Raw genomic sequence first — 24,105 nt, 5'->3', positions numbered from 1 at the left:
TCTGAAGCATTCTTTACCCTCTATTTAGAGAGTTCGAATACTTTGAGATCCGGGTTCAGTCCTGCCTGACACTGGAGAATTAACAGCATTCAGAGGCTGAGGCTCTGCCTGTGTTGAAGGGGCAGATGACTGGCAGTGGTTAGAAAGATACACTGAATCTAGAGTTCATTCTGCTCAGAGGAATTATATCCTCTGTGTTGTGGTCTAGTGCAAGAGTGGCTCTAACCTAAACCCAAGATTTGCTCTAAAGTTTGTGTTAAGAGTATCAGACTTGCCTTGAGGATCAGATGCTTAGAGTTAAATGTAAAGTAGGATGTCAACTTCTCAGTCTCTTAACAGCCAATCGAGTTCCTTGCTGGTTGCTTTGTTTTTGATTCCCCAAACTGCTGTCACCAGAATGCTCTGTCTCCTTGTTTGCTTTTTGATTTTTGCTTTGGGTTTGGGTTTTAACTGTTCTGCCCAGTAAACTGTGTCTGTTTATTGGGCACAGTAAACTCTGTGGTAAACTCCCACAGGAAGAGTAAGAATTCCCTCACTGACCATCGTTTTCTCCCACCCAGAAGCTGTGAGCACCCCACTGTTGTGAGCAGTGGATGTGAAGGTCAGTGAGATCAAAGCTTTGCTCTGGAGTTGTGATGCACCCTCTGTCTCTATCCACTGTTTCTAGAAATGTGTGAGTGAGTTGACCAAGCACCTTCTCCCCTCACTTAGGTTTATCTGTCTTCTGCACTTGAGATCCACTGTGTTCTGAGCAGGATGGGGCAGGTTACATATTTTAGTCAGGCTGTAGTTTGGGCATTAGCCATTGCTTTTTTTTCCAGGGACTTGCTCTTGGCCAAGCCCCTCTTATATTTAAGTCAGCCCTTTATCTTCACTTCCTCCTTTTAAATTAGGCTGCATAGCAGAGAGGGGCTCCTGTGGACTTGTTCTGGGTCATGGGGTTGCCCTACTGCTCAGCAGTCTCAGTGCTCCTCCAAAGACTCTCCTTGTCCTGAAAGAGATGCTGGATTAGGATTTACTTCTGAAGTGCTAGCAAAGTAGTTCTGTTGTGATTTGGAATTTGTGCTTCTGAGTGTACTCTATTTAAAAAAGTAAGTTTCTTGTTTAATCATTAATAATCCAGGATTGTTGAACGTCCTGCCTTTTTTTTTTTGTTAACAGTAAGAGGCCTGCTTTAATTGAAGGCTCTAATACAGATTAAGGCCTTAGGCAAATGGGAATCCTCCCATCTCTCAGTGAATTTATGAGTGCTGGGAGAACCATTTAGATAATCAAAATTAGTGTTTCATTAAGGCATGTGCAGTTGGTCACAGTAGGATAAATGCTCAAAACCCAAACCCTGGAACTTTTGAGACCTATCAGGTCATTTTTCTTTCCCAAAATAGCCTGTAGTCTCGATAGCAGATTCTGAAAATCTTTACCTGAATAGACCTGGTGGGGCTACTGATGTGAATAAAAGGTTGAAAGAGGAAGACCTACAGAAGCAATCCACAAACAAAAGCTAGCGAGGGTGTATTATAGCATACAGAATCAGTGAGATTAATTTCTCCTTTACTGACAGTAAAGATTAAAGCCAGCAGGTATTCTGTGCAGCGCCAAAGTGGTGACCTAGATGGAGACAGCCTCCACCTGGAGGAGTTGAAATAAATACTAAGGAGTGAAAAGTAGCAAGATGTGGTTTGCTTTGTTTGCAATTGCTTCCTTGAAAATCAAGTAACCCTAGCAGTACTGCCCTATTCACATGTGAGGCAAACCAACCATACAAAAGGTGGATGAAGAAAAACCATTCCATGTACTTTCTGTCCAAGGTGATAAAATTTTAATGGATAAAAAGGGTCGGGGGTTTTGCTTAATGAGGAATTCTAGTGTATATCCAAAAGGGGTTTTGGCTCAGTAGCCCGAATTTCACTATGAGCATTTAGTCAGCCAGGCTTCTAATTCAGATCTGTTGTGTTCCAGGGAATGTTTTCATCTCTGAAAGTGAGAGTTTCGAGACTTAAGAAGTCAAAATGCTGTTTCACACTATGATTGATTGGTGTGTGTAAATTAGCTTAAGGTATTAATATAAAAAGTAGGTAGCTGCATCTAATGACTTTTTTGGAGTAATCTGAACCATCTGCCTCTAGATATTAAGGAGTTCACTCTTTAATCCAGATTATGGCTGACAAACTGGTTTTGGCATTCACGTTTCACTAGCATTGTGCCCTTGAAGAGCTGATGGGGCTGTAGAAACTCTCTTGCTTATAGTTGCTGGTTTTGAGAACGTGTTTGGTTTGGTTTGGCTTTGTTGTAGTTGTTTGCTTATAGCTCCTTTTTCCTTGAAGATGGCTTTTCTAATGAAAAGTATGTTGAGCAACCAGGTAAAGAATTTGGGACTTGGAGGTGGAGGGGAAGAAAGCAAAGAAGAAAGCACTCCTTCTGATCCAGCAGCAGCTGCAGGAATGACCAGAGAGGAGTATGAGGAATATCAAAAGCAAATGGTTGAGGAGAAGTGAGTACCTGTTCCCTTATTATCAGTATGGGGCTGAGTGGTGGTAACTTTGTGCAGATAAAAATAACCCAAGAAAAAGCCAAACATTCGGTGTGCTTCCCTTTTCTTAAAGCAGATGAACCTTTGCTAAAGAGACTTTCCAAAATAAAAGTTCACCAACTGGAAACGATAAATACTATACGTGTCATCTGTCCGTCCGTGTCCCCTGTCGTCCCCCCCAACTCTCTCCTACGCTTCCCTCCTATCTCCACACCTCGATAGGCTGGATTCATTCCTAGTTGATGTTACTTTACCTGTCATTTATCCATAGGAGCAAGCTGTTGTGCAGGAGTTAATTCTAAAATATGTATGATTTGTTCACCTAGAACTCGGTGTGGATACACTTTCAGTACTCAGTCTTTTATTTGTCCGCATCTATTATGGCAGATGTGGAACAAGCAGTGAGTGCTGCTTTAAATGGATGATATTTATCTAGATAAAAGATTTGAGATGATTATTTTTTTTGTAGCTGCATTTTTCAGTTTGGTTTTTCTTTTACGAACTACAAAATCAGCGCTTTTCAACTGATGAATCTCAATCTTTTGACTGTGACTACAATTTTTACCACTTGCTGTGTTTAAATATCAAACCAGAAGTAAAATAGAGGGACTTGACGGATAGGAGTTCAAATCATACATAATTATAAATAAAACGCTTGACTTTTAAATCTCAAACGCATCTGTTCCTGTAATGGTCAATTACATAATGGTCGTGTAAATCCTTCATATAAGATGATTATAGGTGAAAGGTTAATGACTGACGGCATTGAGGTATCCGGGTCTGCATTTAGCAGCAGCCCTTTCTGTCATAAACCCCTGAATAGTATCATTTCCTTTGGAACAGAATACAGAATGTTTTGCTGTGCCTTTTGTCAAGGGGTATTTAAAAGGGAGAGAGCCTCCTGGCAGCAGGAAGATGCTTGATTGAAACGGAGAATCAAAACAGTATCCCTGGGATAGGGAAAACGCTTGGAAAAAGGATTCCTTCTGTCAGGTTTTCAAGTGTGGCATGTGTGTTACACACTGACCTGTACTGAGGATTCGGTGCAGTACTTTGGGAAGTACAGTTTGGAGCCATGGTAGGAACACATGAAGTACTTTCAAAGAGGACAAAATCTGTGCACAAAAAGCGCAGGTTGCTGTGTCTCAGGAAAACGTCCTGTGCAGAAACAAACGGGTGGCTTGTGCTGGCAGTGTCACATAGAATCTGCTTCCAGCATCACAAGAGTTTAAGCACGAGGTGACCACCGGTTTGTGCTGTGCATCACAGCCTGTCACACAACTACTCTTACACCCGTTTCCTGTTCCTACACGGCTTCATGTTCCAGGGAGTGATTAGATCCTCTAGAACAAAAAGGCTTAAGATTAGGCCAGGCATTGGTGGGAGATTGGCCGACTGAGTTTTGCCAGGTCTTCCCATGATGCCAGAACAAGTGAAAAGCTCCGGTCTACCTGAGCAGAAAATCCCCTCCTGCCCCTCAGCCTCAAAGGACAGCCGAAGGGATGCGCAGTAATGCTGCACACCCACTGCCCTGTGGGAACATATCCCAGTACTGATTATGGCTGCTAATGGCTCCTCTGGAGGAGTGGGCAACATGGGAGGCAGGCTGAGAAACAGAGGGAAAACATGCCAGAGAGGCTCGAAACAATCTTCCTATCAGTGAGTGGCTGAAAGAAGTTTAAGATGGTTTCCAGTTAATTTATTCTTCTGAAACAATAAATGGATGCAGAAAAGAGCAGGAAAAGTCATGGATGACAGAGGCCATCCCAGGCTATTAAAAACAATGATGGAGAGACAATTTCCAGCTCCAGTACCCTACACCACTGATTTTTGGAAGCTGGGCAGTTTTGATGCTTTTGTTTCCATTACCGTCACCTGTGGAGATGGGACTCCAGCACAGATAAACTTTTGGTCTGACCCAGAAAGGCTATTCTGCCATTGCGTGTGTGGTGGTATACTGAGAATGTCCCATTTGTACAACAGGAGAATTGGCGGGCGGCTGCGTCCTCTGTAAGTGCCTCAGTGGAATAAGCAAGGCATAAGCATAACTGCCCTGTTCTGCTTTGTGGAGTTGTTCATTGTTACAGTGAGCAGTAACAGCTAGTACAGATAGAAATGCCAGACAAGCAGTTTATCCTTCCCAGTTGGTTTATCTTTCTTCTTCACAGGACTCAAGGGAAGTGTTCTGAGAACAAGCAGGAGGGTGGGAATTCTGGCCCCTTAGCATCACTTTACTGATATCAATAATTACTCCGTCTGTGCCTTTGGACAAGATCCGTAACTTTGGGAAAAACTCCTCTGTGTAGCTTTATGCAGCCAAGCAACTGCTTCAGTGTAAAAGACTCTATTTTAATGGTATCTTGAAACACTTTTTCTGACTTCCAGGATGGAAAGAGATGCAGCATTTGCACAGAAAAAAGCAGAGCGAGCCTGTCTGAGGGTTCACCTGAGAGAGAAGTACAGACTCCCAAAGGTACGCCTGTAGTTCCTGACCTCACCTAGGTCAGTCGCCAGCTTTGGAAACGCTGCCAACACAGTCCTGAAAATGACAAACTGCCTTCACTAGTGGGATCCCCTCTGCAGTTCAGTACAGAAATGGAGGAGCCCAGAGCTACGGTTTTCCCCAGTGATTGTTTCTTTTAGACCTGTTTTTCTCTGCTCAGTAGGTGAGTCTAACAGAAAGGCACCATAGGGAGCCCTACATCGATGAAATGAATGAACCAGAAGGCACTAACAAGGACCTGCAGGTTGGAGGGTTGTCTTTATTAGAATCGGTGCTGTCTTAAGCAGAGTTTTACATCGTTCTCAGAGATCTCTGTAGTTCCAGAGGTTGTGTTCAGACCCTTCTGAGGGGAGAGCAGGATCTTTGTTTCATGGACTTTCCAAATTATTCTACTATGTACATAACATTCATCGATTTTGTGTTCCGATCTCTTATGTTTCTTTGGTTTAGCCCCGTATGCTGTGTTACTCTGCACTATTTGCACCAAGACACAGATTCTGCAGTTGCTGTTGTTGACTTCATAGATTTACTGGGGAAAGGGAGAAAGATTAAGAGCTGCTTCCTTCCACCCTGACACAGATGGGTAGACCGTGTGTTCCCATAGCCTGGGGTACCACAGGGAGCCTCCCCTCTTCTAAAACCTGGGTTGCATCCATCCCTGAGCTTCAGTCTGTGTGCAGGCAGTGAAAAAAGCTTATTTCTGCTAAGTCTTTGGAGGCTCAGGGTTGCGTAGGCTCCTTACTCATAGACTGTTAAAGGGTCATGTGAGTTCTCCCAGGAATAACTAATCTGAGAATGGTGGTGGTTTATATGCCACTAAACTGCTTTTAGCCTGGTCACTCCTTCATTGCTTATAAAAGATTTCTAAAGAGGTTTATTTTCCCAGCTCCGTTAAGATGTCTTTATCTTGCAGTTATGTCAAGTATGACTTCAGGGACTCGCTCAAAGTTGTTTATTTGAGCAAATGCCTTATTTATCAAAGAATGGCTGTTACCCGGAGTCTTCTGGTTGCTGTTCCCTTCGCAGGCAGTGTCCTGATGGTCTGATCTGTGCGCGCTGGGTTTTCCCAGAAAGGAGGGACCCAGCAGTCAAGCAATTAGAAGCTGATAAAGTCACCTGTGCTCAGAAAGTGACCAGATGCTGTAAATACGAATTACAAATAAGGTCTTTTTTGCAGTGTGCTTGATGTTGTTTCTAAGCCTGAGCTGCCAAAGGCCCTCTAGTGCCACGTTCATCAAATTGCAGCACTCTTCCATCATTTGCTTTAACCCTCGAGGCCAGTTACAATTTGCATGAGAAGTGACTCAGCCTTGGAACTCAGATAAAAGTTATACCACCTGCATTTAACCGTTCGGGCAGGCCTTATAATCGGGGGGGGGGGGGGGGGGGAAATGGCTTTTCTCTGACTTTGCAGCCAAACCCTTGCTAGGTGACTGCAAGAGAGAGAAGTGCTGTTTTAAAGGGGATGCCAGAATGGTTTGAGGCTGGTGCTGGGAGGGGGGAGCAAGAGGAGAAAATGCTGAGGCTTCTCCACAGTCAGTCAAGCTGCCCCTGCTCACCCTCTGCACGCATCAGCGTTGACCAAAGCTTTCAGAAGCAGATTTGAAGGGAGCACACTTCTCTGTAACAACTCGTTTCAGGTCAGCATGCTCTGTCAGGACATTTGACTTTTAAAATTGGCTGAAGGCACAGTTTGTCATCTTAAAAAATGAAGGGACCCCTTCCACTAGAGCAGCTTGCTCCAAGCCCCATCCAGCCTGGTCTTGAGCACTGCCAGGGATGAAGCAGCCACAGCTTCTCTGGGCACCCAGTGCCTCAGCACCCTCGTAGGGAAGAGCCTAAGCCTGAGAGCTCATCTCAGAATCCCCTCTTGCATCTTAAAGCCATCCCTCCTTGTCCTGTCCCTAAGTGCCCTTCATATATAGGGGTAGAAGGAGCAAGGGCAGATTATATGCTAATGCTTGTCTGCATTCATCAGTTGCAATATACCATTTGTTCTAGGCCTGGGTGCTCAGCAGAGTGACAAGGCAGAGGAAAGTGTATCTTGAGGGTGAGTTTAATTACAGAAAGATTAATTATGAAAAGAAAAAAGTACCAGATTTGAAGTGGCTGATTGGATTGCAGGCCTAAACCTCTAAACACCAGCATTTTCATTAGCAGCTGAGCAGTAAAATATCATTAGGCTTTGTTTTCCTTTAGGAGGCGTGCGCTGAGCCAGCTCCTGAGCAGCAGTAGTTTCAAAGGCTTCAGGACAACTTGGTGCCTAGCTCTCAACTCCAGGTCAGGGGAGCTTGGGTGTCTCTGATTTTGAAAGTCTCCCGTCTGTAGTGCTTCCTTCAGTTCTGAGGTGGCGTTTAGGTCTCTGCAGTCGCCGCTGGTGACCTCCAACGAGCACACTGCCACCTCCCTGCACTCGAGAGCATGCTGTGGTGATCTGTCCCATCTTCACAGCATCTTGACTTTGGTATGCGCAGTGCACTTTGGGGGCCAGATTGCAGTAACAGCAATAGAAGGCTTGCCTCCGAGGGCAGGAGGTCTCAGCCAGCAAAGAAGATACGAAGCATCCACTCAGCTTTGCTGAGGTGCAGTGGTTGCAAGTAAAATTTTGCAGGATATGCTTTTTGGCATTTGTGTCTGCCTCAGTAGCACTTCTTGAGTGAAGGTCTGTTTTCTTTTCATCAGCCCTTGTGAAAACGTATGTTGTATCAGGAAGAAAATGAAATTATGATGTGCGTGCTGTGTATGTCCCTGATAAAAAAATTCCGCTCTGATACATTCTGGCAGCAAAATGCTCTCAGATGTGTGATAATGCATTAATTATTTTGAAAAATGAAAGTCATTTCAGGTAGCTTAGTAGGGGATAGAAACCCTGAATATTACCAGTATCAATCACTAGCACACATTGTAAATGAAAGCATGAAATTCAAGACTAAGCAGGGCCCCTTTTTCAGTGCAAAAGCTAACGCTCCATGCTCTCTGGGCTAGATTTATAAGAGAAAGCAGTCCCTTAATGAACCTAATCCTATTAACAGAATTGTCAACTTAGGTTTGTCATCAGAAAGATGTTTTTAGCCATGAGACGTTTGATCTATGGACAACTTTTTCATCTCCAGAGTATTCAATACTTCACCTCTATGCAAAATATTTAAAGAAAATAAATAGATAAATATTATAAGTAAATAAAAAACCACATCAAACTCTCTTAATCGTTTCTCTTTCCTTAACTGAGATCCAGTAATCAATTACCTTCTGCAAGGTCTAAACACAGGGGTGTGAGTTGATGGTGCCCGGAGAGGAACATCTGACCACAGGCCTGTCCAAGGACCTCATCTGCGGTATGGCAACCTCAGGGCATGCATATTGACCACGGGCCCCACCACCCCTTTCACATCAGTGGTCTGCACATGTATCCACCACGTCACCTCAGCTGGCGCTGCTCCCTGTCAGCGTATTGCCACATCAGTGCTGCTGTTCTGCCCAAGTGCTGGGGGTTGTGTTGTGATGTATGAATTTCTAGCACCTCGGGAAGGGGCTGTGTCATCTGCTCCATGCAGGTGGATCCCTTCCCTAGTCAAAGCACTTGTGTGGGCATTGCTCTGTGAGATTCTGTTACTGAACAGCAGGATGTTTCTCATTCACTGATGTTTAGAGAGAAAGTATTCGGATGCAATCAGGTGTCTTTTCAATCACAAGTGCTGCTGTAGACATTAAAAAGGAAAGTTCTCCCCATGAAAGGGGTGTGTAGTCATGTAATCTCTTGGTCTATTGTGTTATGATGGGAATATTGTCAAGGCTTGATTTCATGAATAGCACCATTCCAGAATTAAAGGATTTTTAACTCGTATGCAGCCCTTGCATAAGCTCTGGCTGTGCTGCAGGGGATGCACATTGACCAGGCAGAAACAGAAACTTGGCTCAGGGGAAGCTCTTCGTAAAGCATACAGGCTGTAGATAAGCATCTGAAAACAAGCATTTGCTAAGCTTGAAGAAGAGCAGGGGCTGTTGGCACATAATGGGTTGGTAAGTGGGGTAACTGGAGGACTTAGACAACAAAAGAGAGGATGAAGGAGAAAGCAAAAGGAGGTGGGAGAAGGAACTGGATAAGCAATTAGAAGGGCTGAGCTGCAGTAAGTGCTGAATTCTTTTGCTGATCTAAAGGATTTTTAGACCAGAGTGAAACAGCTGTGGATCCGCTGTGGCAAAATGGAATCACTGTGAGTGTCAGGAGCAGTGGGAACAGGATTGCTCCTGTTCCTACATAGGAAGATGCCTACGAGGCCCTGACAGCTGGGGTGTTGAGCAGCTTCCGCACACCTTCCTGTGCTGCAAAGTGTGATCCCTGTGCAGGGATGCACAAATGGGTGTTTGGGAGTGGGAGACAGGGCTGCTGGTTGCAACCTGTGGCTCCTTGTGCCTCCCTGTGAGGTACCTGCAGCCCTTGGAGGGCACAGTCAGCGTGGGGCTGCTGTGCTACTTACCAAAAATCCCACTTGCAGGTCAAGGCAGGATGAATTCTGATTTTGTATGTAACTGGAACATTATAGGTGATGACTCACAGGATGAGGTCTGGATTCACCCACCCAAAGGATCTTTGCACATAGCCATAGGTCAATCTTAAGACAGGGTAAGTTAGACATAAGGGAAGCAGTTCATCACACAGTGATGCTGAAAACCGTTTGGCTCCCCTGTGGGTTAGTCTGTGAACTTTGATCTGTTTACAGTCAGCCTTCATATAGACAGGTTTAGGCTGTATTTAGATTATAGACTGTGTTTTCTGTTTACACTTGTGTATCACGTCTGCATAAAGACGTCTGTGTTACGTTGCACCTCTCACTAGGTGGATCTGAGTGACTACTCCAGATGCATAATCAGGGTCAAAGAATATGAGCAGTCACTAGGGCTGTATTACCTATGCTGTTGGATTGTCGGAGTAGCGTCTGACCCAATTTTGGCCTGGGCACTCTCCCAGGCACTTCCCAGGGCTGGTCGTGGAGTTAGGACAGGCATTGCCAATGGGCAGTTAGAGGGGACCACCCTGTTTGGTTGGGCAAGAGAGCTCAATGGCATTGCAGTGGGTTGTTCCAGGCCAGCTGGCCTTGGGGCAAGAGACCAGTGCCAGGCATATTTAATTTACTAGAATAGATGTTGCTTCTGTGTTCTCAGAGATCCTAAAAGCGTGGCTGAACACTTGCAGAGACCTGGAGACTATGAGGATTGGAGTCATCAGGAGGGAGGCCAGCCAGTCCAGTGCAGGTTTGGCAGGGTCCAGAGCGGCTTTCTGTATGGGTTTGTTAGAGCCCACAGCCCCAGCTGGCCTGTCCATGAGCTCTGCCTGTTTTGGGTGCCCTCTGTAGTCCAAGCTGAGTGTGTTCTGCTGCGGGGTCGTGCCTCTATCGCTGTCCAGCCCCTCTCTGACCTTCAGCAAGGCACAGTCCCCACATACGTCCAGGTGGGACAGTCAGGATCTGCACACCCTGCTCACACTCTGATTGCAAGCTGCTGTCTGAAGCTAACAGACACAGTGCCTTCACAGCACCACATTTCTGGTCCTGACTTTCAGAAGGGAGAGCTTGGCGCTTGCAACCTCACTGTGGATTTGCACTTGCAGCATTAGCCTGACTTTGAGAACATCCTGTGGGAAAATACTCTGGTCTCTCCTTGTGAGAAAACACGCTTTAACTTACTTCCCCCAGACCTGAAAAACAAAACACAACACAACAGGTCAAATCAGAAACTTCATCCTACATTTCCATTTCAAATCCAAGTAACAGGACGAGTTCTGGCAAATTCTAGAAGAAAGAAGAGGCCACACACATCTTAGGTACTGCTTTGCTTGTGGTTGAGCAGCCCTACCCCGTTGAAGCTCATACTCGGTCTGTTCAAGGACAGACTAAATGCAAAGTGGGTAGAGGCAGGTGACTTGGGCAGAATTGTACTACTTTAGATTGTACTAGATTTTATTTAGAGCTGTGCTACTTTAGACTGCCTCTGAATGTGCTCTTCTTTGGTCAGAGACCACTTTGAACACCAAACCGGGCTGTGCGTCACATTTCAGGCTTCTGGAGGGCAGGGGGCTTTGGGGCAACAACACCCCGAACAGCCGTGCATGTTGCCAGAGTGGCCTTTGTGTGCACTGTATAAAGAACCCTTTTGCCAATTGGGATATTGTTTCTAGCTCCCACAGATCTGCCAGCAGCAAGCCTCACCCAGAGGAGTCAAGAGACATCCCTACTCGTTTTAGCCACATAGTAGTAACTGTCATGATAACACTCCTCCATATTTTCCTAACAAAAAAGAGGAGAAATGAGGTTAATCAGTACAGCTGTTGCAAATACAAAGCTGTGTAAGTACACGTCACAGTAAATAGTGGCTATGCGGTCAAGCTTCCCGGTCTGCCTGTCTTGCTAGGGCCCGAACTACACAGACACTGCTCATATGCATCCTCCCATTCATTCTTGCATTCATTCATTCATGCAAACCCGAGACCTCGCTCACTCTCAAAAACACCTCCTGCTGATAGCATTGCTGCTTATTCATATCAGGCCTTTGCTGCTGTCATGCTTCATTTTGGAGATGTAATGAGGCATTAATGCTTATCTTTGATGTGTGAACTGTGTCAAAATATCCTGTTCTTCTGAGCTCTAGATGCAGCAGAATCCACCATAAAATGTGAACAAAATCACCATTGTTTAGGAACTGACACAGCCCCACTGATGGAGCGTTTCAGTGGGCAGGCAGGAAGCGAGTGTGCGTAGCACTTGCTGCAGCTCAGCCCTTCTAATTGCTTATCCAGTTCCTTCTGGTCTCCTTTTGCTTTCTCAGACTCACACCCAACCTTCATCCTCTCTTTTGTTGTCTAAGTCCTCCTATTACCCCACTTACCAGCACATTATGTGCCAGCAGCGCCTGCTCTTCTTTACAGCTCAGGGATGCCAACCAAAGACCTAGATACAGTTTAGATGCAGTCTGGGGAAGATGGAGACCTTTGTTTCCAGTAATTCTTTCCTAAGTTTAATGCGTCTTTCTTCAGGAAAGCATCAGTTTAGTGCTGATACCTAAAAAGCACACACCAACAAATGCATAAGGAAACAATAGCCACACAGTTCCTCTAAAGCTCCTGCTTCATGGACTGCATCACACAACAGATGACAGTCTATTTGGCACGTCTTTGGTGGATGCAAATAACTTGTGGCTTTCCTGCAGTATCAGCTTGTTACCACAGGTAACACATATGGCAAAGACTTCAAAAATGGCAAGTGCCACTGAGGGCTTTGTTTCGAAAACTACTGACACCTCCGAACAACCACTGAAACCCTTCAGGGAGAGAGAACAGAAATCTTAGCACTTGTATGGGGGCTCCTGAGCCCCTGAGTTCACAGCTTTGACTGAAAAATCTGTGCCTATGGTTTTGTTCTCCTTAAAACCAGTAAAACCCCCAGACAAGTGACCAGAAGAGGCTCAGTGGTAGATCCTGGCGCAGCAGAAAGGCTCTCATGCGCTGTTCTTGTTTTCTCCTCTTTGTACCAGAGTGAATTGGATGAGAATCAAATACAGATGGCTGGAGATGACGTGGGTTTGCCAGAAGACCTTCAGAAGATGGTGGCAGAAGATCAAGTGGAGGAAGAGGACAAGGACTCTATCCTGGGACAGCTGCAGAACATCCAGAATATGGACATGGATGCGATCAAGGAAAAAGCGCAAGCCACCTTCACTGAAATCAAACAGGCAGCAGAGCAGAAATGTTCTGTGATGTAGAAGAGCCACCAAGGTCCAAGGGTTATGACTTCAGCCTTGTCTCAGAGGGGCTGGGCTGCAGAGTGAGGGCAGGCTGAGGAATGCACTTAGCTCTATAGCATTAAATGTAAATACAGAAGAGAGAGAGAGAGACTTAAAACCCCGGGGGGGGGGGGGATGACATGCTGTGACTGCTCAGTGCGAAGTTAGAACTGAGCCTCACTTTTTAACAGAGCATTTTTCCCCATAGAAAAAAAAAAAGTAGCTTCAAGAAAGCTGACAGTGGGGAAAAAATGTGCCTTCCTCCATGTTTTCAAGGTGATCAGAATGCTGTTAAATGTGTATTGAGAAAAAACGTGCTTCTGGTGCACCAACATACAGGCAGCCACTCATTTAATAGTGCTTTCAGCAAGAAATCTGTCTCTTTCTAATAAAACCATGGACGTTTCAAACATTTTGACACAAACCCAGTATTGCGATGCGGGCATTTCTGCAGAAGCTTCTTTAAAACCTGGGTTTGACCATCTCTGTTCTCAATACAGCAAAAGGCTAAAGTGAAGCATTTAACTCTACAGCTTGGGACAAAAATGGCCAAGGCCTGGTAGCTATCCACGAAGCATGGTCAGGCAGCAACACAGACTTCTCCAGGCTGCTTTAATGTCTCTTGGCTTCAAATGCTGGTCAAACACCAAGAGCCAGCAGAGGCCCCCAGCTTGGCTGCTCTGTGCCAGATTCTGGGGCTTGGGTACCAGCAAATCCCTTGGAGAGGCTACAGTGAAAATGAGCTCACAGGAGCATCAGTCAGGAGCATCTGTGCTGTGTGCTTGCACAGATGTAGTCACCGTGCATGACAGCCCACCCCAGAGCTGTACAGCCCATGCACATGGATGCTGTACACAACTCCTGAGCCTAGTAAACGAAGGACTTTGTATGCTCTCCCAAGAGCTAGCCTGTGAATGAAGTTTGCAAATGAGCACATGTAGCACCTTCCTACAGGTTTGTAAGTCCCTTTCTCTCTTCCTCCACCCAATCAAGTAAAAGTGTTCATTTTAAATGAATTAATGCACTAAGTATGGTTTGGTTTGTCTCCTTTCTTTCCCTCTTTTCCTGCCTTCCTGCCACGTTTTTCTTTCTTTTTACCCTTCTCTTCTGGAGATGTTGGTCCTGTCCTCCATGGGACAGCGATTTGTAGGGGGGTTCTTGGGTGCAAGAGATCATCTTGGAAAAGCTCTTTCAGCAATCACTGTTTGAATATAAGCTACATAGGCTTGTCTGAAAACCTGTTATCAAGTATTTTCCCCAGTGCAGTCCTATGAAATGTGCCTTGTCTTCTTGCTCAATTCTTTCTTACTTAAGAAACACAGAAGTTGCCAAGTTTTCCTTCCTCACTTTTTCCAGAGGATGCCCTGGTCCATTTAGAGAGGAATGCCAGTGGCTCTCACATTGCAACAGGTCATTTCTTCAGTGGAGGAGTCCTATGTTCAGCATGCTCATCAAGCATCAGGGCTAGCAAATGCTAACTCGGTTTCAAACACTGCCTAAACCCACCAAGGCTTCTGATGCGCTTTCTGTCTTCCCTCTGTGTTTGTATAAATCTGGTAGGTGTCTCCATGCTGTTCTGCTGCTTCAGAGACTGAATTATCTCACCCACGAAACACAAGCCTGAGGCTTTCGATCTTTGAATTAAAATGTGCCTGGGACATCCTGGAAAGCTTCCTGGGAGCACCTGAAGGTTTGAAGGAGCCGATGACATTTGTCAGCACATTTGGGACCACCATGTCCCGGTTCACGGTTTCAGAGGTCAGAGAAGAGAGTACAACCAAAATCACCCAACAAGCAATGAATGAGGTTCCGAGGGCCTGCTGGGGCTGGCAGAAGTGAGTGGAGCTGGGGGGCAGCTGCAGGATGGGGCCCCCCCCATGCATAGTGAGGGCTGCTCCCAGCCCTGGCTGCACCGACCTGCTGCTGGGAGGGCAGGGGCAAATGCATGTGTACATATGTGCGTGCACCTGTGTGCATGCATGCAGGTGTACATGTCTGTGTGCGTGTGTGTGTGTGTGCTGCATGGAAAAGGAGCAGATTAAAGTGTTAGGTCACATGGGAGCTACTGCTGGACGGACCCTACCTGGGATTTGGGTTCTTACAGTTAATAGGATCGCTGGAGCTCAAGGCCATCATCCCATCAGGATAAATGTCTCTAGTGCCCACTTTTAAGCAATCCGAATTCAATTAGGCTAATTGGAAAACAAGTAAAGAAGGATTGCATTAATATAGCCTTATAGCATGAACCTGCACTCCCTCTCTCCGGAGGGATGGCTGAGTGTGGTGAGCCCAGCCCAGCTGCTCCCCAGCCAGCAAGGGCCGCCCTGCTCCCCGAGCAGCCATGGCCCACCCTGTACCCACAGCCAGGATGTGGGGCAGCAGAGCCCATAGCGGCTCAGGCTCTGTGCCGCACTCCCCGTGAGAGTCCAGCCTGCCACAGAGCACCTTGGACGCGGTGCAGAAAACACAACCAGCTCCCCCAGGGCAGGCACAAATCGCACCAGGGAGCAAGCAGGAGGCGACTGTCAAGGTGTGAGGGCTGCAGTGATGGGAGGACGCAGCAGCTTTCTCACACCCTCTGCTTTGAGAAGGTTCTTACGCTGCACAAGGAGGAGCTTCTGGGGAGAAAAAAGGCAAAGCCAGTTCTTTCAGCTGTTAGCAACCTGGAAGTGACACAGTATGCAAAGTGCAGCGGGTGCAGGTTCCCTAGCATGACGTATGTCCCAGGTGACTCTGGCAGCAGAGGGTTTAGCTGACAGCCCACACATTAGACCCACAGGGGGATATTCAGTTACCTTTCTTTGCCATCCTAGCATCTCTGTGTCAGTCTATGATTACCAGAGGAGCTGTTAGACTTCGTCCCCCCAGAGCAGTGCAGTGCCACCACACTGTGCCTGAAGCAAAGCAAGAGGGAAAGGATGGAGATGGAGCTGGAGGGGCTGATCCCTGCTCTGCTGCTGGGGGGGGGGGGGGGGGGGGGTGTCAGAGTTTCACAGGCTGTGATGAAGGGAAGTTGCTTCCTCTCTCGACAGCTCCACTGCCTTCACGAAGGGTGCTCCAGTGACAAATGCAGTTCCATACAGCGAGTACAACTGTAATAAGGAGCACCCTCCTCTCTTAGGGAGGAAGCTCTCTCCTGTACCATGTGGGACGTGTGCCCTGCTTGGGGGGGGGGGGGGAAGGTTTTTTGCTCTGCTTTTGCATTATAGGCAAAACCAATGTGTCTTGTCCCTGTATTTGACAATTTTGACACGTGACCTAAAAGCAGCATCTGTACCAGGCCACAACAAGTAAAGCCCATTCCCCAGTTTGCCCAGGGCTTCTGGAGGGCCAGGCACATTTTGTGCTGGTTGCGGTGCCATGACCCCCCCCCCCCCCCGCGCCAAATTAGCAGAAATTAGGGACATTGCACAGTTCATTCATCTTCACTAATAGAGTTCTTGGGAAACACACATGTAGATTAAAGGAGCACAATGGCCCCTGGCTGATTGCTTTGAGTACCCTCCAATGCCCCTACAATGGTATTGACTTGCTTTTCATATTGTGCACAAAAGCCACACTAACCTTTTCTTGTCTCTTCTGTTGGCCTCTCCCCTCTTTGCCAGTGGATGGCTGAGTTCTTTCGGCCCCAGCCCCCCAGAGCAGTGAGTAAGGCAAAGCTCACCTGGAGCCAGGAAAAGCTGAGCACTTCCACAAGGAATTAACTTTGGAACGCCGGACCATAAACCTCCAAAAGGTGGGCACCGGCAGAGGCAAGCACTCACAACCTTTGGTTTGAAGTGATTCCTCTGGGAAGAAACTACACAGAATGCATCCTGCTGGGGCAGGGAGGGAAAATGCAGATTTGTTGAGAGAGGTCACACTTTTTATTAGGCCAGCTCCTATGTCTGGAAGCAGCAGCGTCCATTCACATACACTCTCCTCAGGCTTGAAACAGAAGAGTCTTCAAAGCTGAGTGCAGGCTGAAAACCACTGTGGATGTTACTGTGTTTGTCACTTCACTTGGTGCCGCAGAGGGATTCGCAAGTGCTACCATGAAAAAGTGGTAAACTGAAGAGAAAAGTGGGATAAATGCTGCTCCAGGAAGGAGGACCTTGGAGGCAGGAGACATGAGGCCACTGCCTGGTTAAGTACTGTGCCAAGTCCAAGTGCTCCACCTGGCCAAGCGCAAAGGGAGGGTTGGGACTTGACTCTCTGCCTTACCTCCAAAAGCATTCTGTGGTCTCCCATGAAGCCATGCCCTGCCCTCCAGCCTCCCACCCTACTCCGGTCCTGGAGGACAAGAGCACAGAGGCAGCTCTCTCCACAGGGTCTGTCCCATACCAGTGTCTTGGAAAGTGTCCTCAGAAGGCCAGCGCCTTCCCCACACCTGTGAAGGCTGAGCCCACCTCCTCCTGCAGAATCCATCCTTCCCCCCCCGCCCCGCAAAAGAAAGCCAGCACGCACCTTCACAAGGTCTTGAAGGCAGCCCGGTGCAGGGCAGAGCCCAGCAAGGAACCAGAGCATCAGGTTTTACCCTCAGGGCGTTTTACCCTCGCATTTGACACAAGATAGTGCCACGGCATCCTCCTGCATGTCATCTCCTGAGAGGCTGCCTATGAAACCGATGCACTTAGAAAATGCCAGGGACGGATCTAGGCTGGAGCTAAGTGGGAGAAATTCCGAGCGGCTCCCAGAGCCCGCAGAGCAGCGCAGGGCTGAGCCCCACCGAGAGCTGGCCCCGGCCTCCCGCTCTCCCGTCCCTCCCCAGCCCCTCCGTGGACCAGGAGCCGCTTTCCCGGCTCCGTTCGCCGCCCTCCCGACAAGCGGCTCCCGCCCCGTCCCGCGCGGCTCCCCGGGGCCCGGCAGCCGCCGGTCCCACGACGGTTTCCGACGGCAGCACGGCCCCGGTGCTCCGGCTGCGGGTCTCGGCGGGGAGCCCGGCCGGGAGCAGTCCCCGGCAGCAGCCGTGGGCTGGGCCCGCCCCGCCTCGAGGGCCCTGGATGGCATCGCCCGGCGCCGTCTGGGGCCGGGACCAGGGTCGGCGGGGCGGGGCGGGGGGGCCGCGGGCCGTGCCGGCGGGGCGCGGGGATGCCCTGCCTCCGTGCCGAGTGGCGCGGGGGCCTCGCCTTCCCCTTCACCCGCCGCCCCCCGGCACTCCTCCCCCGCCCCAAGGAGGCCACAGCCCGCCCGGCGGCGCCGTGCCAGAGCTGCCCGCACCGCCCCGGGGCCGGGCGGGAGCGCAGCGCCGTGCCGGGGCCCCGGGCCGGCAGCCCCATGCACCCGCCCGGCGCCCCGCTCGCCATGGCCGAGGGCGCCTTCTCGCTGTCCGCGCAGGCGGCGCGGAGCCCCGGGGGAAACCCGTCGAGGCTGCACAGCATCGAGGCCATCCTGGGGTTCACCAAGGAGGACGGGATGCTGGGCCCCTTCCCGCCCGACGGCAGCGCCAAGGAGGCGGACCGGCGCGGTGCCCGCCACTGCCTCCCCAAGATGCCCGGGGAGCCGCCGCCGGCCGAGCCCCAGGCCCGCGCCGAGCGCTTCCAAGGTGAGCGCGGCGGACGGGAGGCGCCGGGGGGGGCGGGCGGGCGAGCGAAGGGGCTCGCCCTCGGGCGGGCCCGGCGGGGGAGGTCGCCCTCCCGGTGACACGCCGCTCTTCCCCCGCCAGAGCCGTACTGCCCCGGCAGCGCCAGCCCCGAGCTGCCCGCCGGCAGCGGCGGCGAGGGGAAGCCGTCGGACGAGGAGCAGCCCAAGAAGAAGCACCGGCGGAACCGCACCACCTTCACCACGTACCAGCTCCACGAGCTGGAGCGCGCCTTCGAGAAGTCCCACTACCCCGACGTGTACAGCCGCGAGGAGCTCGCCATGAAGGTCAACCTCCCCGAGGTCCGCGTCCAGGTAACGCCCGCACTGGCAGCCCCCGGCCCCGGGAGCCCCTCACGGCCTGCCCCGGCACAGCCGCGCGTTCCTGGAGCCGGCAGCTCCCCGGCCCGGCGTGGAGCAGCACTCCCGGCGGCCGGAGCAGCACCGGCCCTGGAGCCCAGCCCGGCACCGACCGGTGCGTGCGGAGCGGCCCCACGGGGCTGCAGCGCGGGGCCGTTCTCCGTTCAGCAGCCGCGGCCGCTGCCCTTTGGCTGGCGTGACCCGGCCCGGGGCAGCCGAAACGGTTGTGACCCAGGGCGGCGGCTTGCGGGCAGCTGAGCCGGGCGGGCAGGGCAGGAGGGCGGGCAGGGCAGGAGGGCGGGCAGGCAGGCACAGTCGGGCGGGCAGGGGAGGCAGGACGGGCCGGCCGCGCTGCCGGCTCACGCTGCTCTGCTCTGCTCTCCCCGTGGCGGGGCTCCCCCCCTGCCCCGCGGCTGCCGCTCCGTGTGTTCCACTTCGTGTGCACCGCTGCGCCTGGGGCAGAGCCCCTGCCCTCCGCGGGGCCGCCGGTCCCCCCGGTGCCGTCCCGGCTAACGCCGCTCTGCCCGCAGGTGTGGTTTCAGAACAGACGGGCCAAGTGGAGGCGGCAGGAGAAGCTGGAAGTGACCTCCATGAAGCTGCAGGACTCGCCCATCCTCTCCTTCAACCGCTCACCGCAGGCAACACCCATGGGTCCTCTCAGCAGCAACCTGCCCCTGGAGACGTGGCTCAGCCCACCAGTGCCCAGCAGCACGGCCCTGCAGAGCCTGCCCGGCTTCGTGTCCCCGCCGCAGAGCCTGCCCGGCACCTACACCCCACCGCCCTTCCTGAACTCTCCCGCAGTGACCCACGCGCTGCAGCCGCTGGGGGCTATGGGGCCACCGCCGCCATACCAGTGTGGAGCCACCTTTGTGGACAAGTTCCCCTTGGACGAGGCAGACCCCCGCAACACCAGCATTGCTGCCCTGCGGCTGAAGGCCAAGGAGCACATCCAGTCCATCGGCAAACCCTGGCAGACAATCTGAACTTCCTCTTCGGCGCCCCGGGAGAAACCCGCAGGGAAGGCTGCTCCTGGGACGCCCAAGGGACACCCTCGCCCTGCTCTTGCTCTGTGGACAGCCAGGTGAAAGAGGGCTGTCCCTCGCACCAGCCTTTCCCCCACGCCTTGACTTGCTTTGTATTTTGTGGTCCTTTTAATTCCCTTTTCCACGTGCCCTGCAGAGTTAGGGCCCTGATCATAGCTTAGAAGAGAAAACAACCTTTGCTCTCCCTCCTTGGCTGGACACTTTAGTTGCAATAAAAGCTGCAGTAGGGTGAGGAGCTGTGTAAGGTGCCTGGAAACCGAGGCCTGCGTTGCCTGGGGAGGGTTTTCTGCTTTTGCTGCACCCTCACATGGCGCGTCCTGTGTGAGGGCTGTGTGTGGGGCTGTGCACCCAAACGGGCTGCTCGGGCCAGGTCTGCGCCGCCGGGGACCGCGGAGGGTTGGGCCAGGCCTGGCTGCGGGACACGGGCAGTAGCTGCCGGGCACTGGGAGCATGGAGCTGTCAGCAGGGCCCACGGGGGCGCATCCTGCCCAGTGCAGCCCCCGGGGGCCAGAACGGTGCTGAGCCGAGCCAGCTCCCCTGCGCGCGCGGTGCCCATCGCCAGGCTGCTGAAACCAAAACTGTGGCATCTTTCTTTTCCATTATCTCCGTTACTGCCTGTAATGGGGCTGAGAAGCTGTAATGAAACACCCCTTCTCCTCCGCTGGGCACAGGGTGCTCTACACACTCTGGAGGTTGTGGCAATTAACGTTTCTCATTAGGGAAGAGAGAAGGATGCACAAGTGCCCTCATTGTGTCCTGGGGATGATTCAATGCAGACTGGGAGACCTCTCCTTTCACCATTTCCCACTCGTTGTGGCCAGACAAAGGCTGGCGTCTAATTATATTTTCACAATCTGTGCGTATCTTTTAAGAGTCCTGTCAGAAACAAGTATGTCAGCTTTGTTCAGCTTCACTTCAGAGAGCTTTTTAACCTTAGACAGCAGTTTCTAAACATCCCTTCACAGCCTTCTCCTCAGCAGCCCCCACCTATTGTCTGGAGAGCTGCTTTTACAGATAATAACAGGAATCCCTCTATTTTGAAATGCCTTTTCCTCTCTCCCCAGCGTCCCTGCAGGTCCAACCTGCCTCTGGAGCGGAGCTCACCCTGGGCCCGGGCTTCTCTTCCCTGAGCAGCTCTGCTCCGGGGGGTGCAGGGAGCCCCAGCGAGTGCTCCCCAGTGAACCGAGGGGGGATGTAGCTCTGCTTGGGCCATGGTGCATGGCCGCTGTTTGTACGGCCATGGTGGTGCCCAGCCTTCCCAGCACACTGCTGTTTGCTTCCCTGGCAAAGAAGGTGCCCTGCACTTAGGGAAAGAAAGCGCTGCTGCTCTCAGAACCAGGGAGATACTTTGCTAGCTCTGTGAGGAGGCCTCAGTAAACTCAGGGGGAAACAGGAGAAGAGCAAAAAACTGTTTCTTTGGGCTCAGGTCTCACTCCAGCGGTCCTTTCCCAGGTGAGCTTTGTTGGCATCCCCAAGGGGGCTGCAAAGGAAGGATGCCTCTTGGTGTGCTCGAGAAGCGCCCGCACACCCCGGGCTGCGTCAGTAGCGACGCACACTAAGGAATGATGGCGCAGGCTCCGCGCGCTCTTCCTCCTCCTCGCCATGGGAACAATCCCTCTTGTCATTACTCGGCTGTGGTCCAGCTGTGGCTCTGATGCCCAAAACCCTCCTGCGTGCGAGCACGTTCAACTGGCGCCCGATTCCTGCCTGTGCTTATTGCTCTTGATGAGCAAGCAACCCCCCGAGATGTCAGCGATGTTCTCCCCCATTCTGACAGCCCTGCCCTCCCTTCCCTGCTGCCCCCGGTTCTTCTGAGCCTGTAAGGACATTGGACTGCCCCCCCCCAACTTTCTGATCAGTGCTGTCATCGGCACTGGTGCTTGCTTGAGGTGCTTGGGGACTAACACTAGAGAAAAGCATGACAGGATAGCAGAAAACAAACCAGATCCTCACTTCCATTACGGTCCTGGGAGTAAGGAGTGAAGGAGAACCTCAAGCTGTGGCGATTGTTCTTTTACTGACATATTAAGCGGGTCTTTTTTAATACATTGCGTATGTGAACCCTGCAATGCATAAACTGTGCTGTCACGTCCTTCCAGGAAAGCTATGAGCTTATTGCTAAAAAGAAAGAGTTCGAAAGCCAAGCAGCAGCGGGCACAGGCAGGTAAATATTGCCCAAAGAACGACAGGGACAGAGGCACACAGAAAATCAGGGCTCCCTTGGGCCCTGCCTGGTTGTCTGTGCTCCTACACTTCCCTCAAACTGTCCCATTCCATTTTAAAAGCTCATTTGTTCATTTTGTTGTAAATATCTTCTCCTTAATTGGGTGCTGAGTCTAATAATCCTGCCTCCGGTTGTTAACTGTACAATAGCAGTCAGAGTTAATGACCCATTAGTGATTAATTCCTTAAACAGCATCTAATTGCTCACTGTAAAACCTTTTCTTAAAAGTGGATTAAATCATCTAGATCCTTAACCACTTCTTTACTCCAACTTTGCTAAGGCTATTAGCATGGCCTGTTCCGAGTGATCTAGTTCTTCTTTTGCTTAAACTGTATTAGCAAGGAAGTATTTTTAGCGTCTGTATTTGTATTCTTTGCAACATCTGAATAAGGAATAACAGCACGGATAAAAGAAATAGTGGGAATGCTAAGAAATGTACTCCTTTGCAAGGAGGCAGTTGCAGACAGCGAACGTTGTTACCTTTGGGGAGAGGTGAACTTGTAGGACAGGGTTTGTCAGTGGTCACAGTGACTCGTGGCACCAGGCTTAGGGTCTGGGGAGCGAAGCTGTGAGTACTTGTGAGAGCTTTCCCAAGAGCAGCTTTTTCCACTGGGAACAGTACGGATGGGCACGCATTCCTTTATGCTATACATGAAATCGTCCGGTTTGCATCTGCTGCAAAGCTCTGGAAAAGTAGAATCTGGGCATCTCTGCAGCTGCTTCACCTGTAGCAATGCCTCCGCTGGCAAAGGAGGTTAATCCCGGGTGAGTTCTCATTAAGATGTGAAATGCAGACAGGTAGACAGACCTCTGTTCGTGAGAAGTCTTTCCGTTAGGCCTGGCTGCCTCTGCCCAGCTCAGAAATCCCAGGCTCAGCACACACAGGTGTAAAGCTTTGCACAGGTCGGTGCTATGAGGGACAGAAGACAGCATAAAGAGCTTTGAAGATCTCTGAATACATAATTATCAGGAAAATGCCATCATGACACTCTTGTCTCGAGGGCACCATTTCCCACAGAAAGTGCGTTCTGATCTCTCTGCCTTCCCACCGCTGTTCAAACTCCTGTCAGAACTCAAGCAGACTTCCAAGGACACCTGACCTATTTAAGCCACGGAGAGGTCTGGCACGGAGTCCAGCTCAGCTGCTTTCCAGCAGCGCAGGGCTGGCTCTGGCCAGGGCCAACCCTCCATCCCTGCCGGATGGGCTCGGGAGACCCTTCCAGTTTATTTGGTGCCGTCTGCGGGACGGGGGAGCCCCATTTTACGTGCAGGGAAACTGAGGCAGGGCTTTCTCCTCTCCGGGTGTCCTGGCAAAGCGCTTGGGTAGAGCTGCCCAGGGTGGCCCTGCACGGAGCCAGGAGCCCCCCGCCCGACGGCAGGACCGGGGCGCACGGGAGCTCCCTCCTTTGCCGGGACCGGCAGGGCACGGACAGTGGCGCGAGGGCGCCGCCTGGTGGACGCGGCCGGAACTTCACCTCAGGCGGCCGCGGCGCTGGCTCCGGGGTGGCTGGCGGGGGGGGGGGGGGGGGGGGTCATTGCCCGGGACCGGCGGGGCCGGGACCGTTTGCACGAGCTGTGTGCAAGGATCGCATTTGCCCCATTTCACCCCTTCACTTCCGGCCGGCCGGGGTGGACGTCACTGTGCGACCCAGCACCGGTTACCCAGAACCGTGCCCAGGTGGCTTGTGGATAGCTCCAAAGAGGGAGGCTCCACCGTCACAGTGACAAAGTGTTTCCTGACGTTCAGAGGTGCCCAGTGCCCACGGTTCTGTCACCGATACCACTGGAAAGAGCCCGGCCCTCTCTCCTTTACACCCTCCCTGGTAAGACCCCCCCGAGCCTTCTCTTCTCCAGGCTGAACAGCTCATAGAGCCATAGCATCACGGAATACAGGCTGGAATAGACCTTAAAGGCCACCTGGTCCAACAAAAGCCATAGCCTTTCCTTCTAGGAGAGACGGAAAAGCCCCTGAATCACCTTTTGTGGCCCTTTACTGCCCTCTCCTTGGTCTGTCTGTCCAGCAGATCTCCTTGCTGCCTGCATGTGGGGGAGCACCACACACTCCATGCCTTGGGAAGGCTGTGTCAGCTCCCCTGGAGTGACAAAAAAC

The 24,105-nt window shown here is 51.1% G+C and overlaps 2 protein-coding genes across 4 annotated transcripts; both read left to right on the top strand.

Annotated features, from left to right (window-relative positions):
* Positions 1-43: 43 nt before the first annotated feature.
* On the top strand, positions 44-13,219 carry CPLX4 (complexin 4). 2 transcript variants are annotated; one of them, XM_061478872.1, is made up of 3 exons: positions 44-2,491; positions 4,916-5,003; positions 12,561-13,219. In XM_061478872.1, exons 1-3 carry the CDS (start codon positions 2,325-2,327, stop codon positions 12,786-12,788), a joined length of 483 nt encoding a protein of 160 aa, XP_061334856.1. In that variant the 5' UTR covers positions 44-2,324; the 3' UTR covers positions 12,789-13,219. The 2 variants fall into 2 exon arrangements, with proteins under 2 accessions (XP_061334856.1, XP_061334857.1); XM_061478873.1 differs by having other exon boundaries at positions 2,369-2,931.
* Positions 13,220-17,581: 4,362 nt separating this feature from the next.
* On the top strand, positions 17,582-20,052 carry RAX (retina and anterior neural fold homeobox). Of its 2 annotated transcripts, none has more exons than XM_061478837.1 (3): positions 17,582-18,333; positions 18,454-18,671; positions 19,259-20,052. In XM_061478837.1, exons 1-3 carry the CDS (start codon positions 17,880-17,882, stop codon positions 19,709-19,711), a joined length of 1,125 nt encoding a protein of 374 aa, XP_061334821.1. In that variant the 5' UTR covers positions 17,582-17,879; the 3' UTR covers positions 19,712-20,052. The 2 variants fall into 2 exon arrangements, with proteins under 2 accessions (XP_061334821.1, XP_061334820.1); XM_061478836.1 differs by having other exon boundaries at positions 18,454-18,683.
* The last annotated feature ends 4,053 nt before the right edge of the window (positions 20,053-24,105 follow it).

This window comes from Pezoporus flaviventris, unplaced genomic scaffold, assembly GCF_033815535.1.
Source record: "Pezoporus flaviventris isolate CSIRO_AGI_PZ_B2104156 unplaced genomic scaffold, CSIRO_AGI_Pfla_v1 ptg000132l, whole genome shotgun sequence".
In the NCBI taxonomy this organism is placed as follows: Eukaryota; Metazoa; Chordata; class Aves; order Psittaciformes; family Psittacidae; genus Pezoporus; species Pezoporus flaviventris.
Note: the sequence above shows the minus strand (reverse complement) of the source record. Positions and strands in the feature narration are given on the sequence as shown.

Coding starts and splice junctions, on each gene's coding strand:
- RAX (XM_061478836.1), top strand. CDS start 17,880: ATGCCCTGCCTCCGTGCCGAGTGGCGCGGGGGCCTCGCCTTCCCCTTC. Junction 18,334..18,453: donor CCGCGCCGAGCGCTTCCAAG/GTGAGCGCGGCG, acceptor TTCCCCCGCCAG/AGCCGTACTGCCCCGGCAGC. Junction 18,684..19,258: donor TCCCCGAGGTCCGCGTCCAG/GTAACGCCCGCA, acceptor CTCTGCCCGCAG/GTGTGGTTTCAGAACAGACG.
- CPLX4 (XM_061478872.1), top strand. CDS start 2,325: ATGGCTTTTCTAATGAAAAGTATGTTGAGCAACCAGGTAAAGAATTTG. Junction 2,492..4,915: donor AAGCAAATGGTTGAGGAGAA/GTGAGTACCTGT, acceptor TCTGACTTCCAG/GATGGAAAGAGATGCAGCAT. Junction 5,004..12,560: donor AGAAGTACAGACTCCCAAAG/GTACGCCTGTAG, acceptor TCTTTGTACCAG/AGTGAATTGGATGAGAATCA.